Below are 20,085 nucleotides of genomic sequence, written 5' to 3'. Positions count from 1 at the left end.
CCCTGCGTGTGTTCCCTCTCTCGCTGTGTCTCTGTCAAGTAAATAAATAAAATCTTAAAAAAAAAAAAGTAGAATTTCAGAGTACTGAAAAATAGTGGGTTAATCAATACCGTTGAGACAAGTGGCTACCCATCTGGAAAAAAGTGAAATCTTTGATTCACACAATTTCAAAAAGTAAACTGCAGGCAAATTTAAGTTCTAAACCTAAAACAAGCAAATAAAAGACTCTTCAATAATTTACAAAACTAGTTTATATGTGCCTATAATAAACCATAGCTGGAACTCCATAATTATCTAGGTCGGATATTTTTAATATAATTTTCAAAAAGTTATTATCCAGAATACAACCACCTGGTACATATAAATAAGGCAAGTAGTCCAAAAAAAAAAAAAAAAAGGCAAACAGGAATGGACAATTCGCAAAAGAAAAAATGTATATTAATAACAAGGTGAAAAGCTGCTCAAATTCAAATGTAATTAGGTAATGCAAACCAAACAATGAGGAATTTCTCTGGCTATTCACAAAGTTTTAAAAATATATTTAGTTTACTCTCATATACTGTTGGTGGGAGTATAAATTGATACACACTTTTGTTTAGGAAAAGTCTGGCTGAACCCATTAAAATCCAGTCATTTGAGTCCTAGGCTTCCACCCTAAAAATTATTTGTACATGTATACAAAAAGGCTTGTAGAAATTAAATGTCTTCAATTTTCCCATGTTACCAAAAATCTTGCAATTTAAATGTCCATCAATAGGGATACCACAGGTATAGCCATTTTGTAAAATACAAACCAACAGTTAAAATGAACAAGGTAGAGCTTATATAGTAACAGAGAATGAGCTCCAAGATACACTGAATTGGGAAGGAATTTTCAAAATACATACTGTAGATTCGTACTTACAATTAACTAATTTACCGATTTTACTGTATGTAAAAGAAAGATATTTACAGTATGTAAATATATTTATAGGTCTAGAAAGACATGCAACAATCTGCTAACAGTCATTTTCTCTGGGCAAAGAACAGGCATGTGGGGGAGTGGGGGCAGTGTCATGGGAAGTTTTTGTTTCATCTCTGATGTCTGAATTAGTTTAAAACAAAGTATCCACTTATTACTTACAAGAGAAAAACTAAACCAAGTTTTTAATGGCACAACTAAAACCCTAGACTAATGAGGTATCTGCCTAATTAGTAAAGCTCTATGGAAACTATAGTAGCATTAAGTTAGCTATTCCATTCATTCAACAAATTTCAGGAGCACCTAATATGTTCTAAGCATGGTTCTAGGTACTTAGGATACATGAGTGAGCAGAACAAATTTGCCTGCCTTACTATATCCAGTGGAAGGAAACAGAAAATAAACAATAAAAAGTTACATAGCATGTTAGAAGACTGTATGCTAGGGATAAAAGACAAGACAGCTAAGGGAGATATGAATCACAAAAATATAACTTTAATAGATAGATGGTCAGGGGAGGCTGCTGGCAATCATGTTCCCTGGGCTGAACCTAAAACCTTGGGGAAATGAAGAGAGCGTGGTCCCTCCAGCTAACTTCTTTCAAATCTTGTTCCACAGTCAGAAGCCACACTCTTTCCTGTATTAGCTTGTGATATGGTTTCATTTTAGCTTTCCTAGAATTGCGGGCAGCACCAGTGTAGTTGGTCCCTGGATCAGCAGCATCAACCTCCTCAGGGAACTTGGTGGAAATGCAACTTCTGTGGTCCCATGCCAGACCTAAAGAAGGAACTCTGGGGGTGGGGCCCAGCAACATGTGTTTTCAATGTGTGGGATGATTCCGATTCACACTACAGTCTGAGAAGAACTAAATTTCAGGGTCTACCCTTGCTTCCCAAATGTCCAATCTCGGGCACTAATTTAATATTTAGTATTTCTAACCTTGAAATTGAGCCTGCCAGAGCAGTATGGGACCTGAGGCTATCTATGGTAGTATAAATAGAATCAAGCACCTCTTTTTCCACCTTTCCAGCGATTCTCAATCTACTTTCATCCAGCCATTATCTCACTTATCTCTGGTCATCAACCAGCTTATTATAGATAACATACAGCCTGTTAACTTTTCTTCAAGAAATTCCACATCCTACATATCTAACTCTCAAGGAAAGGACCATGAGGCATAGTTTCACTAAGTCCAACCATTTCATATCACAACTAGGGTCAGCTGCCCCAAAATAACTCATCAATGTTAAAAATATATTTATAATTAATTTTATTTTTACAGCTTTGAAATGTAATATTACCCAGGTCTCAAGGAATACTACTGCATACGAGAAAAAAACAGAAGTAAACTACACTATTTCAAATGACACAAATACTTACAGCTTATCATGAAGCAGTTCTCCCAACTTTAATTCTAAAAGAAACAAAGAGAAAAATCCTTTGAATAATACCATCTTAATATTTAAATTTTAATTCTAACAAAAAAAAGTTTTGTTTGAAAAATGGGCTTTCATTAAACTCCATTTTCTATGAAATTATTATTTGTACTCAATTACTAATATAATGCCTTCTACAGAGTGAATAAACTCTATAAATTGTACTTTTTAGAATTAGCAAGCAACCCACCAGAGGCCAAAATAATCTAATCAGAATTACCAACCTCATTTTAAGGTATCACTAGTAAAATTCCCCCTAAGTATATACTTTTTCACAGAACTGACTGCTATTTCTCAAGTTGTTTTTAAACCACTTGGTGTCATAATCTAACCGCTTTTTGTCCCAGGAACAGTGCCAAAGCTACTTTTTAAAATTATATTTTATTTCAATGTAGAAAACATGAGTCAACAGCTAATCCAAACAGTATTCAACCCCTATAAAACAGGTCCCAACCTTGGCTGCATATTGTTATCAACTCTGGAGCTTGTGAAAAATCCCAACATCCAAGCAGCACCCTAAACCAATTAAATTCTAGAGATAGGACCTCTGTAGTGGTTTTAAAGCACTACGGTGAGTTCAATGTGCAGGGAAGATGAGAACCACTACCATAACATTTTAAGTAGCTTAAATATTGATGGCCAAATCTTGCTGAAGGTGCAAAGCACTAGTTTTCAGCAGTTCTCAAAGATGGTCTGGGAACCGAGGTGGTGTCTGTGATATTAGAATTACTTTCATAGTAATATTGGGGCACCTGGGTGACTCAGTCAGTTAAGCAACCAGATCTTGATTTCGGTTCAGGTCATGATCTCAGGGTTGTGAGACTGAGCCCCGTGTTGGGCTCCACGCTGAGTGTGGGGCATACTTATGATTCTTTCTCTCCTTCTCCCTCTGCCCCTCCACCCCCGCTCACTTGTGCACATACTGGCGAGCTCCTGCTCGCACTCTTTCCCAAACAGATAAAATTTAAAAATTACTTTTATAGTAATACCAAAACATTGTCTTTTTCATTGTGTTGACATTTGCACTGATGATGCAAAAGCAACGCATAAAGAGGAAAAATAGGGTGCCTGGGTGGCTCAGTTGGTTAAGCAACTGCCTTCGGCTCAGGTCATGATCCTGGAGTCCCGGGATGGAGTCCCGCATCGGGCTCCCTGCTCAGCAGGGAGTCTCCTCCTCCCTCTCATGCTCTCTCTCTCTCATTCTCTCTCTCCCAAATAAGTAAAATCTTAAAAAAAAAAAGGAAAAATAAAAAATGGGGGGACAGGGCTACCCTGCTTTAGTTTCAGCACAAATTAAGACAGTGGCCCCAAGCTAAATAGTGTATTCTTTAACTCCATACATTTGCAGTTAAAAAAGACAAACTTTTTTTTTTTAGTTTCACTTAAGAAGTCCTTGATGAAGCAGTAAAATTATTAACCTCAGAGCTGGGACCAGGGTGTAGCCAGTGAAGGACCTCCCATGCAAAATTTAAAGAGGCATTCACTTTCAGGTAGCAAATTCTTAAATTTTGCACCCTCGGTGCCTAAATCACTTCATCCTAGTGCTGGCCCTGATTTAGCTGATTAAATCTCAATCTCCGAGTACATCTTTATTTAAATAGTCTATTTGACAAAATGGGAAGTATAAGCAAACACTTTTGCTGCATACCAATGTAAGATGCTGTCTTAAGGAAAAGCACTTGCACAATTATGGAACACCATTTTTCCTTGAACAATGGCCAAACTATACTTATTCAGATCTGAGAATATGTCATTTTCTTGAAAATAAATGAGTTTGTTGCTTTAAGAAAAACAGCTGACATTTGTGTTACCAATGATAAAACTGGAGCTTTTATTCAAAAATTGGAATTTGGAGAAATATCTGACACTGTGAACCTGATAGCTTCCCAATACTTAAAAAAGACTTTTCTGATGATATTGGTGGTGATATTAACAAATGTGCTTTTCAGTATTATATAAATTATATCAGCATTTGGAAGATCTGCTTAACTCAATGAGCCATTATTTTCCAAACAGCAACACATGTTTCAAAATTAGGCATGGATAAAAGATCCATTCAAAATTCAAGGCAGACCAGGGGATTTTAATGTAACAAAGAATGGAAAGTCCACTGACAGGTCTTCGGATTCCACATCACAACTAATCTTTAAGAAACTACCACCCGTCAAGTTTTGTTGTACTGTAATATCAAAGAAGAGTATCCACAATTATCTGAAAAGGTTCCTCCATTTTTCAACTACATACTGGATGAGGCCAGATTTACCTCGTTTACTTCAAACAAACACACAGATAAGGAATTCAGGTGCCCTTCGTTATGCTGATATTAAAGAGATTTTCAAAAAAACAAAACAACACCATTCTTGTAAGTTATTGTTTTGAAAAATAAATTTATTTTTCATTAAAAAACATGTTAACATGCAATGGGTTTATAATTGTTTTTAAATGAATTGGTAAGTATTTTTTAAATTTCTCAGTTTTAAATTTTAATACAGTAAACATCTATATATATGCTAACACACAATTTTTAAAGAGTTTAAAAATATAATTTTTAAGAGTATAATGGGGTCCTAAGACCAAAAAATCTGAGAACTGCTGTAGTAATTTATCAAATACTTAAGGTAGATTTGGAAACCAAATAGCTTCACCAAACTTAAAAACACTCCACAGACCTAAAAGCAAGTCGATCACTCCGGGTCTTGGTCTCCTATCTGTAAAATGAAGGGTTGAACTAGCTGACTCTCATTAGGTCCCTCAGAACACCAGTAATCAGGAGGGCCTGGGTGGCTCAGTCGATTAAGCAACCAACTCTTGATTTCGGCTCAGGTCATGATCTCAGAATCCTGGGATTGAGCCCCACCTCGGGCTCCGCACTCCGTGCAGAGTCCACTTGTCCCTCTCCCTCTGCTTTTCCTCATGCGTCCACGTGCGCATGCCCTCTCTCTCTCTCTCTCAAATAAATAAATAAAATCTTAAAAGAAAAAAAAGAGTATCAGTAATCCGATCACAGTAAACTATAGGCAGGAAACTTTAAAATTTACTCAACTAAGCAGAGTGCAAGCACTCTCACTGCATGATCAACAACTGGACACAGAATCATGATCTTTTCTACAGCACTATAGACCTGAGTAGTTTGGGTCTTATCCAACTAGGCTGCAAGTCTCAGAAAATTTAGTGAGAAGGACGTTTTACATTTATCTTAGCAGTTAGAGCAATGACATCATCACATGTCATGTAGTCCCTGGAAAATTCCACAGTACTTATAAGGAGAGTCAAAAAGGCAAGTTAACATCTCAATATTATATGGAAATAGTTTTACCATGGAAATTGGTTTGATCTTGCACACCCTTTGAAATCTTAATGATCCCAGGGATCACAGACACACCAAACTGCTGAACCACACTAACACAATGATAAAAAAAACAGTTACTTCTACTTTTAAGTTAAAGCCTTAAGTAGGTGCAGTAGTACATACCTTAAAACACTCAGAGCAAAGGAAAAAATCAGATACGAGGAAAAGTTGATGATTCAAATTTTTTTGACTACTTTGACAATAAACCGCCTTTTTCTTTTATCCTCACTCTCATATAAGGCATGAATAGATCTGTTGTGAGAGAAAATTTAACTCAATTTTGTGGGTCACAGAATTTCCTAACATCTTACTGGACATCCTTTTGCCTTGGAAATGAATAATAAATCAGAACTTGTAGTGGAGTTTGGGTATGCAGCAGTACTAAGCACTTGAAGCATATGATCATTCTTCTGAGAAAAATTATCTTACAGGACAGAGAAAAACATGTACCTATGTGACAAGGCAAATACATTTTATCATCTTATAAGTGAACAGATGTGTAAACTGAAATTACAGATCTTTGAACAGATTTCCACCCATAACATTATAAACGATGGTTAAGTTCCCAGCTAGGGACCCTATGAACACCTACTGAATCAGTAGGTTGAATGATACAGTTGAAATCCAATACCACTGTAATAGTGATATTTAAACAAACCAATTGAGGTTTACCAAGGGGTAAAGGTGGCTAACTGAACACATGCAACTACCTCTAATTCCCTCCTGAAATCTCATTAAAACAACCAGATAAAGAGTGAGTGTGTGTGAGTGTGTGTGTGTGTGTGTGTGTGTGTGTTTTAAGAAAGGTATATACTCCAAAGAAGAAAAACAGGTACAGAAACAGTACAACAAAACTGGAGAAACTTGGAAATAAAAAGACAAATTAAGTAGTTTCTTAGCTAACTCAAGAAAACAAAATACTAAAATCAGGAGTGGAGAAAGCCAAAAACCAACCTGACTTACCACTTGCCCCTAAAAGTGCAGATAAAGGGAGGCTAAAATATGGAGGACTGAGCAGTCAGACAACACAGAACCCTGTCCTATTTACAGAGCAGGGTAACTGCCCCTCCCTAAACTCACACACTGAAGACTTTTTTTGAAGAGGGTAAAAACATCTCCAGAGACAGAAGGTTATTGGAAGACCAGGTACAGTACTGGAAAGAGGGGGCATTAAGTGAATATGTAAAAAACCCAGATCTCTTCCCCCACTTAACTTAAATCATAGGCAGTCAAGCCAGAGCTTCAACTTCAAGGCAAAAGACTAAATTTTCTCTACTAAATATAATCTTTCCAAATAGAAAGCATTAAGTAACGTATATCAGATGTTCTTCACCACAAAAGCCAAGTCAGATCACTTGACAGTGACAGTCAGTGTCAATAAGTCCCACTCAAAACTTCAGAGCTTCCAATTGGCTTTTTGGTTTCCCACCCTTAGACAGGCAACAAAGAATTCTTAGATATCTGAAGTAATGCCCAAATATGAAAGATATAAACTAAAGGAAACTAAAAAAAGAAAAGGCGAGTTGGAGGAAAGATACTTTGTACAAGAACATTCAAAAGAACTATTATCCTTACAGAGATATAACAGTGCAACCCTGAAACAAAAACAGGACATTTTACTTTTTTAAAAAAGGGAGGAGGAATATTCAGAGAAAAAAAATTTTAAAAATTAAGAACATTACAGCAGAAAAGAAAAATACAGTAGGTTTGGAAGATAGTCCATTCAGGCTGCTACAACAAAAAAATACCTATAATATACCTACAAAATATACCTGAGCAGCCTATAAACAACAAAGATTTCTCACAGTTCTAGAATCTGGGAAGTCCAAGATCAAGGCACCAGCAGGTATTTGGTGAGGGCCTACTTGCTAGACAGTCATCTTTCTGCGGTAACGTCAAACAGCAGAAGGGACTAATCCCATTCATGTGGGCTCCACTCTCATGATCTAAGCATCTCCCAAAGGTTCAGTATCCAAAAAACAGACAGTCCATAAGGAGAATAATACCAAAAAAAAAAAAAAAACACTAACAAAGTATGGTGATTAACATAAAAAAAAATTTAAAAAAATTTAGTGTCTGAGATATGCTGTGTCAAGTATGCACCAAATTTTGAACACTTAGTACACAAAAGGAATGTAAAATATCTCAATAATTTGTATTCTAATATGTCAAAGTAATAATACTTTTGATCTACTAGCTTGAATAAAATATATTAAAATTAAAAAAAAAAAAACACTAACAAAAAAACCCAAAGAGGAAATAGAACAAAGTTTCCTAGAACTAAAGGATCAGACAAGGTGAGAGGACCTCAGAGTTGTTAACCAGGCAAACCACTGTGAAAGGTGTGTATACAGGATCAAATAGAAGATCTTAAAAGGTTACATATGAAAGCTCAGTTATCAGAAAGTCATCAAACTTCTTAATAGCAACATCAGTGCAAAACCATCAATGGGTCATGCCCTCAAAATTATCAAAGGTATCCAGACATATTATAGTATCAATAAAGTGGGAGGATAGAATAAAGACATTTTCAGACATCCAGATTATATCTCCCATGCACTCTACGAAGGAGGAGAATAAAGATGTCTAATTTTTATTAAAGAAACCCCAGGCTGATGACCTCAGGATTACATGATGTACAAAGGCAAGAAGTCCAGACTGGAGCAATAAGTAAGAGGCTTGAGGAGAAATTTCTTCAGAGATGAAAATGACAGGATGTCTGAGGTGTCTGAAAGTCTTAAGATTTAGAAAAGGGGTAAGGAGTCTAAGGTAGAATTAATGATAACTACATAGATTTTGGGTAAAAATTTTTTGTGTAAGACAGAACTATGCAAGAAGGAAAAAGTAATAAAAGCTTTACTCTTTGGCTCAGCTATGGATAATATTTGCATATCCATAATGTAGCTGTAACTATATGGATAGAAGTCCATAGTTGATGCCAAATTGTGAATGCAAGGAATCAAGAAGTGGCAATAAAAGCATGCTATCTAGAATTATGGATAGTGGAATAACCAGCTAAAAGAGGGAAAGTGGTGACTTCTGAGGACAGCTTTTCTGTTAACCAAAAACTACCAACATAGAGGAGGATACACAACACCTGCCTGATTAAAGAGATAATCTGATAAGATGCATTCAACAATGCAGAAGAGAACTCAAAAGTGCAGCAAAGGTCCCATTCTCTTCCCATTGCTTGCTCTATGTTAACGCTAGTTGTTAGAGGCATTAAGACATCCATCCATACGTTCCTTTCCTGAAGAATCCAGGGTCAGAAAGGTTAAATTATAGTTGAATATTATTGAAAATAATCTAAATAGAGTGAACTACATTGCACTAATGACATGTTACGCAAAATAATTACTTCGTGGCGGCTATCCTGTGTAGGATCCTTGGTGTGTACCCACTAGACACCAGTAGCAGCCCGCCTCCTACTTGACAACCAAAAATGTTGTTAGACATTGGTAAATGTTCCTTGAGGGGCAAAAATCAACCCTGGTGGAATCACTGATCTAAAGTGACCCACAATTACTAGTGCTGCCCACCCCACCCATGTCCTACCACTGAAAACATTCTTGATAGGATATAACAAGGAAAACTTAATTTCATTTCCAAAATCAAAATCACTTAAAATAAAAATGTAGGGGTGCCTGGGTGGCTCAGTCATTAAGCGTCTGCCTTTGGCTCAGATCATGATTCCAGGGTCCTGGGATCTAGCCCCATATCGGGCTCCCTGCTCGGTGGGAAGCCTGCTTCTCCCTCTCCCACTCCCCCTGCTTGTGTTCCTGCCCTGTGTCTCTCTCTGTCAAACAAACAAACAAACAAACAAACAAATAAATCTTAAAAAAAAATGTATTTTACAGGTTGCCCAGATCTTTCACCAAGACAATTTCAATCCATCTTTTTCATCTTGGAATAAAGTGCCAACAAACAGCAAATTCCTAGAACAATGATTCTCAAATTGGGGTTTATGAATTCAGTGGAGGAGTACATGAAAGTTTTATTAAGAATCTATATTTTTTCTAAGATAATTTTTAAATGCTATTTAATCAGTTATATAATTTTTTAAAAAGATTACGGATTACCAAATGGATAATAACATTATAATCAAGTATTGCTACAATTTCAATGCCCAATCTTGTGTTCATAATTATGTTGGTTTCAGGCAATCACCCAAAATGACAGCATTTAATGTAATGCACTGGTTCTCAAACTTCTGAAGTACAAGATCCAGATACTCTCTAATTTGAAGAAATATGGTCTTAAAATATTCATTCATTCTTTAAACAAATATATATTAGGCACCTACAAATGTTCTAAATGAGAGAAGACAATACAGAAAGGAAAAGAAACAAGCTTAAGAATCCTGGATTTTAAAGGAGGGAAGAGAAATCAATAAAAGGGGTTTCCAAAAGTACTGGGCAAAAGTTGAAGAAATTGGATAGGTGAGGGGGCCTTAAACCACAGGGCCTGTGAGAAAGACAGCTAAGAAGGAATGAGTGAAGCCATCAAAGACAGAAAGACATAGGATGACAGGATGGACCCCTGTCCTTCTAGACTAAAGCTCAAGGAGAATGAAGTATTGATGGTCAACCCTGGATTACCTCTGGGTTCTAGACACCTAATGGTGTCATCATCCTAGCAGAGGTTGTTGGCTATCCAGAGAGAGTGTAAAGAAAGGAATCTGGTAGGTAGAAGAAGGAGCAATGTGTATTTTATGATCATTTGTGTTTAAGTGAAATTTCTAAGTTGTGGGTTTGTACTTCAGAAAGCATCTAACTTTAGACAACCAAATGAAATACGATCAAAGGCTTTTTATAGGAGTCAATGAAATGGTTTGAATTAGGCAAAGTTTCCTAGAGAAGCAAAGCTCAAGAGGTGTTATTTAGATGAATGACATGTTATGTATCAGGCACAGTAACAGTAATGGCACCATATATTCAAAATAAATTCAGGGGGAAAAAAAAGCCAAGGGCCTCAATGTCAGATATAAGAAATGTGGAGGGAATGTGTGCCATCTGCCTAACAGGAAATAAAAGAAGTGATGAAATTAGAATTTGGTCCAGAAGAATCTGAAAAGTCACTAAAAGAACAAGTAGAAATGTACATGAAAAACACTGTCATCACTATGCATATTTATTTATTTTGGTACTGAGAATCACAAAAGTCTAGCCAAATGCCACCATACTGTTACTAAAGAAGAATGACCACTGCAACAGTTAAAGGGTATAGCAATATTTATTTTAAATTTAGTCCTCAGAAAGTTGCTAGAACAGAAGTCTAAGACTAAACTGATGCTATGAATCTGATTATTTCAAGAAGAGAAAACAAATAATACCACAGGCTCAAGAGCGGCCAACAGTCTTTAGTCCTAAATATATATGTACAGGAAGATCACTTCTACATTAACCTTTTAGTTTCAAGTATACCTCACATCTGTGCCACTTGAGACAATGCAAGAGCTAATTATGGAAGAGTTAATAGGATGGTTTGAGGTTGGCAACAAAATGACACGCTACCCCCTCTCAATCCCCACTGAAGCAGGGATTAAACCATATTGCCTATTCAAAGTTCGTTCCATGAAGAAGCAAAATTACTCACTCTTCCTTAACATCAAACTCTCACTGAACTCTGGCTGTAATAGTTCATCTCAGTCTAGAGTAATTCCCTCACATTCACTTATAGAAACTTGACCACTCCTTTAAGGCCCAAGTGAAGCCATATGAACTTCATAACACCTTTTCCATTTAGGTTCAGAATGACGGCTCTCTAATACAGGTCATTTAAAAATCAGTGCAAGATGATGGGTATAATCCACTAATAGTTTAAGAGCTCTGGGCACAAAAATTACACTGTAACTTACACTTCTTTCTCTCTCCCTTGGATAGATGGATATGGGCAGTCCCCCAATTCCCAGTCTAATGTTCTTTCCACAATTTCACTTAGACATACTTTAACTGGACATGTATTTCAAAACAATAAAAGGGCAAGTGCATGATTTATCATTTTGCTTATACTCAGCTGGCTCCCTTTCCACCAGCAGCTGCTCCAAGTCTCTACTCCTCCTCTCAAGAGCACTATCCTAAACACTCCATCTCACCAGCACCAAATACTTAACCCTGTTCAGTAAAAAAACAGAAGCCATCGAGGTGTGCATCCCTCCACCATTCCTCCCCATCCACTTAGAAATATACCTGTTTCAGAGACCTGGGTGGCTCATTCAGTTGGGCATCTGCCTATGGCTCAGGTCATGATCTCAGGGTCCTGGGATCAAGTCGCACGTCAGGCTCCCTGCTCTGCGGGGAGTCTGCTTCTCCCTCTGCCCCTCCCCCTACTCATTCTCTGTCTCTCTCTCTCAAATAAGTAAAATCTTTAAAAACATATATATACCTGTTTCTTCACCAAGCCTAACCTCAGTTCCTCCTGCCTCAGTAATTCCTCATTCTTTTTCCCCAAGTTAATTTCTCTACCATGTTCTTGATCCCATTCTCTCTTCAAATTCAAGCTCTCACCCTACCATTTTTTTTAAAGATTTTATTTATTTATTTAAGAGGCAGAATGCGCAACATGCAAGAGAACACAAGTTGGGGGCAGGGTGCACAGAGGGAGCCTGCAGCGGGGCTAAATCCCAGGACCACAGGATCATGACCTGAGCGGAAGGCAGATGCTTAACCAACTGAGCCACCCAGGCACCCCTCTCATTCTACCATTTGTTCCTTTCTCTTTCCAGTCTCTCCCTAAGGCTCATTCCCCTCGGACAACAAACATGCTCATTTCTCTAATCACTTATGCCTATGCGTTTATTAAACTATTACTATGTATCAGGCAATATTCTGTGTACTAGAGTTACAGACAAGATCTCTGCACTCACAGAGCTTATGTTCCAGTGGGTAAGGTTGACAATAAACAAGAAGTAACTGAAAATGACAGTTTCTGACAGCAGATAAGTTTTATGATAAAAATAAAGGAGTGATTCAACTGAGGTGGAGTTGGACAGAAAAGAACAGGGCTAAATCTACTTAGATTAGTTGTTTTGAAACATTCTCGCTGGGGAGGTAACATTTAACCGGCCAAGAAGGAGACAGCTATGTGAAGACCTGGAGGCAAAGCAGTTTAAAACACAGAAAAAGAAATATGCAGAGGTCCAAGGGGAAACTGCCCTGGTGTGCTTAATGACATAAAAAGGACGTTGTGACTAACATAATGAGTCTAGTGGGGCAGTGGTACAAAAATGAAGTCAGTGGTGGGCAGGCACCAGACCATACAGGCCATGGGGATGGAATATGGATTTTATTCTACATGGAATAGGAAGCTACTGGAGCCTCTTAATCAGTGAATCATGTGATTTGATTATTTAAAAACCTCAAATATACAAAACTACTACCACCTTTAGGTCAATACAATTCATGTTTCCAAATTTGAAATTATTGCCATGTACTCTCTAACCTGTTATTTAAAGCTCGAAAAATTGAAGCATTTGCTTCAACATCACTATTCCATGCACTATCAAATACTGACTGACTTTAAATGAAAGTTAAAATTAGAGGGTAGAGAATGAGTAAGTGTGGTCAACAAACTTGATAAACCACACTTACCTGTTGATTTCATTTAGTCTACAAATCGCAATCAAGATTTTATTTTACCTTTTCCCAGATTCTGAATTTCTAGTCCAAAAATTCAAACTCACCTCGACAAGCTTCTTCAAAGTCTTGGGTTATGTCCACCCAGCTTGTATTGCTTTTTTCCATCTTTTCTGGTATACTGAGCTCCCATCCTGAATCATCATCTTCTACAGAAGCTTTCATGACCATAATGCCTATAAAATTAACATTGGTGTAAAAGAGATTGTGGCTTTCAGGGCAAGAGTATTTGCAAGCCATGTGTGTTCGCTCAAGTACTGGACGGAAGTCTTACTAAACTGCCAGACCTGAGTTTGAGGATGGCACTGGGGAAAAAAAATCTTAATGCAATTAAATCTTACATTAACACTACTGCTGCTTATTTACTAATAGCCCAGCACTTACCAGGGCTTTAAGAGTTTACCCACCATCCAAGAAAAAAAATCAGAAGCCACCCCACCACTGGTCCAAACAGAATCAACTCGAGCTTCCAACTTTCCACGTTGGCCACAAATGACCAAGGCACTCACTCTTCAGAGTCCCCTCTCGCTGCCCGGGAGCCCATGAGATAACTATATTCAAGTCAGGGTGGTCCCTCACCTGTCTGGAGCTCTCTGGGCCGACCTCTCCCCGGCCCGACACGACCCCCGCACAGCCTCGCACAGTGGGCACGGAGTGCGGGAGCGCCTGGCGCGGGACGTACCCGCCCGGCCCAGGGTGGCGGCGCACCTGAGGCGGGGACCCGCCCCACGTCCGCCCTACCCGGGTCAGCCCGGCCCCGGCCCCACAGGGCGCGGAAGCAAGGACAGAGCTGTCGTCGCGCGGGAGGCCGGGCACGCCCGGGAAAGGCCGGGGCCTCGGTGGACAGGGGACACAGGGGAGCCTGCAGCTCCTACCTGAAGCGCGGCGGGAGGGCCGGGGCCGCAGGGTGACCTGGCGTCCCCAGGGTCCGCCACACGCGCGGGGGGCTGCGGCTCTAGGACACGGGAGAGAGGGAGTTTCAATGGCTCTGCACGGGCGGTCCCTACCTACTTCTCCCGTGGCCACTCGCGCCGCCACGCACCGTCCAGACCGCGGAAATAACGACGCCGCCTCAGCCGCCGCCGCCCCCTCCCCTCTCAGCCCAGCCCGACCGGCCGCGTGCGCGCATGCGTACGCCCGGTGCGCGCGACCCCGCCCCCTCTCCCTCACTCCTGGGGACTTCGCGCGCCCCGGCCACAACCCCTCCCCCACCACCGCCACCGATGGCAGCAGTCTTCTCTTCTCGCGGGATTAGCGCCAATCGCGAGACCGGAAGCTACCTTCCTTCTCCTGCCTCAAGCGGAGTCCCGGGTAGTGGGCGGGTCCCTGTGAGGGGTGGAGCCGGGGGGGCGTCGCAGAACCCGCCCCGCCCCGCGCGGCTCTCTGGGAAATTCTTAGAAAGGTGACGCTAAGGCGGAAAAAAAAAGCAGGGAAAGTACTTGTAGACCTTAGCAGTTGTGGCCATACAAGAAGAGCCTGGCTGTGAGCTGCATCGCGCTAGTGCTGCCTGACACGGGATTTGTTTCCTAGAGAGCCTGGAGGTTTCTTGAGGGAAAATAGAAACCAAATACCTGCAGAGTCAAGCAAGCCATTTTCTTTCAGACTTGTAAATATTTTAAGTTTTTCTTAAAAATTTATTAATAAAATGATCAATTTTAAAGTGGGATTGTGTAAGTAGACTGACAGGAGTAAGAAACCACTTTTACCACTATATTCCCATTAAAATGGCCAAAATTTAAAAGACGACACCAAATGTTGACAAGGACTTGGAGCAACTGGACCTCTCATATGTTACTGAGGAGAATGCAGAACAGTACAATCACTTTAACAGAAAATTAATCAAACACTTATCACTTGACTAGCAATTCCATTCCCAGGTATTTTCTTAGGAATATGAAAATGTGTCCTCTTGTACTTGCTTTTCATAGCTTCATTTTTAATAATCCAAAATTGGAGGGGTGTCTGGGTGGCTCAGTCAGTTAAGCATCTGCCTTCAGCTCAGGTCATGATCCCAGGGTCTTGGATCAAGCCCCAAGCCACATTCCCTGCTCAGTGGGGAGTCTGCTTCTCCCTACTCCCCCTCATGCTTATGTTCTGTCTCTGTCTCAAATAAAAAAATTAAAAAAAAAATCTTAATAAGCCCAAACTGGAAACAACCCAAATGTTCATCAACTGGTGAATGGATAAACAATTTATAGCATATCCGTACAATGTAATAATAATTACCAATAAACAAGGGTGAACCACTTGACCCGCAAAAACATGAATCTCAAAAAACATTAGTTGAGCAAAGGAAATTAAGAGTATATGCAAAAGAATAGGATTCCATTTATATGAAACTCTAAAAAAGAAAAATGTAATCTATAGTGACAAAACAGAGCAGTGACGGCCTGCATGTCAAGGAAGGACTAACTAGAATAGGACTAAATGATCTGAGATGATAGAAATGTTCTGTATCTTGATTATGGTAGCAATTATATGGTTGCATACATTTATAAAAATTCATTGAAATATACACTTATGATGTGTGCATTTTATCACCTGCAAATCAAACCTCAATACAGTTGCTTATTTAGCTAGTTATTAGAGTGAAAGAGAAAGACTGCCCAAGAAAAAGCATGAGCTGGGGGGGGGGGTGCAGAGGGAGAGGATAAGCAGACTCCCTGCTGAGCAGGGAGCCCGAGGGGGAGGAGGCTTGATCCCAGAGCCCTGGGATCATGACCTGAGCCAAAGGCAGATATTTAACCTACCAAGCCACCCAGGTGCCCCTATAGTTGCTTTTTAAAAAGTAAAAAATATATCTTTATGTCTCTTACAGAATAATAGGCTTTATAAGGGTAGGAGCTTTGCCAATTTTGATCAAATCTGTATCTTCCTCACTTAGGGTGGTGGTTGGCATATGGTGGGTTCTCACTAAACGCACTGAGGATAAAAATGTAGGGAAGAATTACAATAAAACAAATCTATATTGTTTCTCCAAAACCATTTGATGAGCTTTGCAGAAGCCATAAGAAATCTAGAAAAGGATGAACTGACTGCATCTGAGTTATTCAGTATTGTGTGTAGATCGTGACAAAAATTGATATAGTGAGAAAAACAAAACAAAACAATACAAAACAAAAACACCAGAACAAGGCAGCCAAGTGAAACAGCATTTGCTTAATTTCTTTACTAAAATTTTAATTTATCTGAAATTCAATTTATTTTTACAAATTCTAATTACCTCTCTACTTTAAAAACCATTTTCCCTGAAAGAGAGGTTTAATTTATGATGACATCCCATATGCTTCATAGTGTTAAAAAATGATGGGTATTTTAGATATCAGATAGGCTACATGATGAATAAATAAATGCAAAGGAACTGATTGACAAATTGCTGGTCTACCTAAACATGCCTATAGAGATAGAGGAGATGGGCATTTTGGCAGCTGGAAAAGAATTCCTATGAGACTAAATCTTGACTCATTAAACCCTAAGTATTCCATGCCTAAACACTAATGTTGAGAGGAAATTTAGCTTGATGTCATCATTTTGTACTAATACCAGGAACCAGTGTAACATGGATTTGATAAAAGTAGAGCTACCAAAGTGAACTTTACATCTGACTGTATTCAGTTTCACCACTACGTAAAAGAAATTGAAAACCTGCAGGCAGTTCAGAGAAATGCTTTCAAAAAAGCAAATAGAGTAAAAGCATCCTACTGTACCACATGACAGAAAGAAAATGGCATTTTTTACTAAGTATAGGCAATATCAGTTTAGTCAGTTCTATTGTATTTAATTATCCTTTTTCAAAAATCTTACATTTATGCATCTTAAGAATACACAGAATAGCCAAGATATGAAAGCAACTCAAGTATCCATCTACAAATGAATGGATAAAGAAGATGTGATACACACACAAACACACACACACACATATATGCATATACACAATAGAATACTACTCAGCCATTAAAAAAGAATGAGACCTTATCATTTGCGACAACATGGATGGATCTAGAGAGTGTTATGCTAAGGGAAATAAGTCAGACAGACAAATACCATGTGGTTTCACTTACATGTGGAATCTAAAAAACAAAACAAACCAATAAACCAACAAAAAGCAGAAACAGACCCATAAATACAGAACAAACTGACAATTACCAGAGGCGGAGAGGGTGGGGGGATGGGCAAAATGGGAGAAGGGCAGTGGGAGATACAGGCTTCCAGTTATGGAACGAATAAGTCATGGCAATAAAAGGTATAGCATAGGGAATACAATCAATGGTACTATAATAGCCTTGTAGGGGTGCCAGATGGTAGCTACACTTGTGGTGAGCAGAGCATAATATATAGACTTGCCGAATCACTCTGCTGATTCGGAAATTAATGTAACATTGTGCGTCAACTATACCTCAATAAAAAGAGAGGGGAAAAAAGTACATAGTAATCCAATAAAAAGTTATTAAAAAAGTTAAAATAAACTTCTGTATTAAGGGATAATGTATAATTATCCTCTGTATAATGTTTATAATGTGTGAATATTATAAATATATTTTTCTCATTCATTTTTAATTAGTTGTTCCTATCAATCACTACTAATTACCACTGTTACCAAGTTCTATAGTTTTGTTTAAATAACAGCATTTAAGTAACAGAAAATTAGGGGCACCTGTGTGGCTCAGTTGATTAAGCATCCGACTCTTGGTTTCAGCTCAGGTCATGATCTCAGGGTCCTGGGACCCAGTCCCAAATCGGGCTCCTTGATAAGTGGGGAGTCTGCTTCTCCCTCTCCCTTCGTCTGCGTGCTCTCTCTCTCTCTCCCTCCCTCAAATAAATAAATAAATAAATAAATAAATAAAATCTTTTAAAAAAGTAACAGAAAATTAAATACATAACATTTTCAAATAAACATCCATTTTCCATAATTTCATGTAAAAATGATAACACATGTGTATATATCGTATATCACTTTTTTCCTGATATGGCTGTGTCCTAGATTGATAGTCCAAAAAGATAGTCCTTGTACTTCACCAAGTGAATGTACCATAATTTATTCGACCAGTTCTCTACTGATGGACATTTAGGTTGTTTCCAAGGTTTTGCCATTATAAATAGTGCTACCATGAATGGCTCTGTGTCTATGCCTTTTCGCAGTTTTGCCAGTGTATCTTTGGGTTAATTCCTACAAACAGAATTTGGGGTCTAAGGCTACATACATATGTAGTTCTGACATTGCCAAATTCCCCTCTACTGAGTGTGTTCCTTTTTTTTTTTTTTTTTTTAGTTTTTTCCTTTTTAATGTCCACCAGCAACATGAAAGAGTACTCACTTTCCCATTGCCTCATCAATACAGTATTTGGTCAAACTTTTAGAATTTTGCCAAACTGCTGAGTAATAAAAATGGTTTCTCAGTATAGTTTTAATCCACGTTCTCTTATCATGAGTGAGGTAGAATATTTTTTTTTCTTTTTAAGTGAATTTTACATCTTTTTCTGTGATCTGTCTGCTCTTATCTCCAACCTATTTTTCTGTAGGATTACTGGTTATTTTCTTTTCTACATTGAAGAAGTTCTCTATATTAACTCTTTATGATTTAAGTTGCAATTTTTTAGCCAGTGCATCATTTGTCTTTTTACTTTGTTTTTGGTTCTTTTTTATACTTGCTACATGAAAGTATTTTTAATCAAATTTATCAACAAAGATGTCATTTAGTACTATGGGTATTATTGAGATCCCATAAAAAGATGGGAAGCAGGCTCAAAATTGAGTCCTGAGGAAGCCAGACATTTAGAGATCAGGTAGAGGAAGGAGACCTAGTGAAGGGCTCTGAGAATAAAGACCAAAGCTGGAAAAAACCAGGAGAGTGGTTCACTGAATCTAAGAGAGATGTCAACTGTCAATTATCCCTTCAATAACACATATATAATGTAAATTATAACGTTTTCTTTGTAAAAAATCTTTTCACAATTCCTTTTTATGAGTGATTTTCAAACAATTCCTTCACACTTTATCAAGTGAAATTTTTTACTTAAAAAGTATTAACCAAAAAAATTAACTACATAGATAATCTACATAGATGTAGATTTCTTACATTCCCTTTGAGTTGTCTAATCCATAGATATTGAAACAAACTCCTATCAAAAGGGACGTGAGCACAGCAGACATCAATCAATTGCAGTCAAAATATGAAATTAATGAATTGGAAGAGAAATTCAAAGAATCAAGAAATACTAAAAAAAACCCTTATGAATTAGATAAACTTTAGATACTAATGAAATATACTGAAAAGAATCTGAAACTATTGAGCAAACTTGAACACTGACAACAAGTAAGTTGCTACAAAATAAAACACGTTGGTGTGTAAACGGCAATGTAAAATTGGGAAATTTAAAATTGTCTTCCCTTAAATGTTACACTAAACAGTTACTGTTCAGTGACCTAAATTTTTAAAAATGTTTATAAAATTTTTGTACAATAACCAGTAGGTGTATTTCTTACAAAACTAACAAAAAATTCCTGACGCATGTAAGCCAAAACATAAAAATCACCCACAATCCCAGGCTGAGAGATGGCCTTTGTTCATACTGTTTATTCATTTTGTCCATGCATACATATGCTTTTATTTTGTCTATTAAAAGTGAGTTCTCACTGTACATATTGTTTTGTATTCTATTTTTTTTAACTTCAAGATGGACTGTGAATATCTTTCACTTTAATAAA

At 38.1% G+C, this 20,085-nt stretch overlaps 1 protein-coding gene across 7 annotated transcripts in view; it reads right to left on the bottom strand.

The window, feature by feature from the left end:
- Positions 1–14,540, bottom strand: part of NAA35 (N-alpha-acetyltransferase 35, NatC auxiliary subunit) — a 107,470-nt gene extending 92,930 nt beyond the window's left edge. For 2 of the 7 annotated variants that reach the window (XM_025851625.2, XM_073880688.1), the window contains exons 1-3: positions 14,388–14,540; positions 13,428–13,556; positions 2,342–2,375 (exon numbers count right to left, since the gene is read on the bottom strand). In XM_025851625.2, coding sequence (XP_025707410.1) covers positions 2,342–2,375; positions 13,428–13,551 — 158 coding nt within the window. In that variant the 5' untranslated portion in view covers positions 13,552–13,556; positions 14,388–14,540. The other 5 variants (XM_025851627.2, XM_025851628.2, XM_025851626.2 and 2 more) reach the window with 5 other exon arrangements.
- Positions 14,541–20,085: the final 5,545 nt, after the last annotated feature.

The sequence above is a fragment of the Callorhinus ursinus genome, unplaced genomic scaffold, assembly GCF_003265705.2.
Source record: "Callorhinus ursinus isolate GAN/ISIS: 27379988/994484 unplaced genomic scaffold, GSC_fseal_2.0 scaffold39, whole genome shotgun sequence".
Taxonomy (NCBI): domain Eukaryota; kingdom Metazoa; phylum Chordata; class Mammalia; order Carnivora; family Otariidae; genus Callorhinus; species Callorhinus ursinus.
This window is presented reverse-complemented; position numbering and strand designations above follow the sequence as displayed.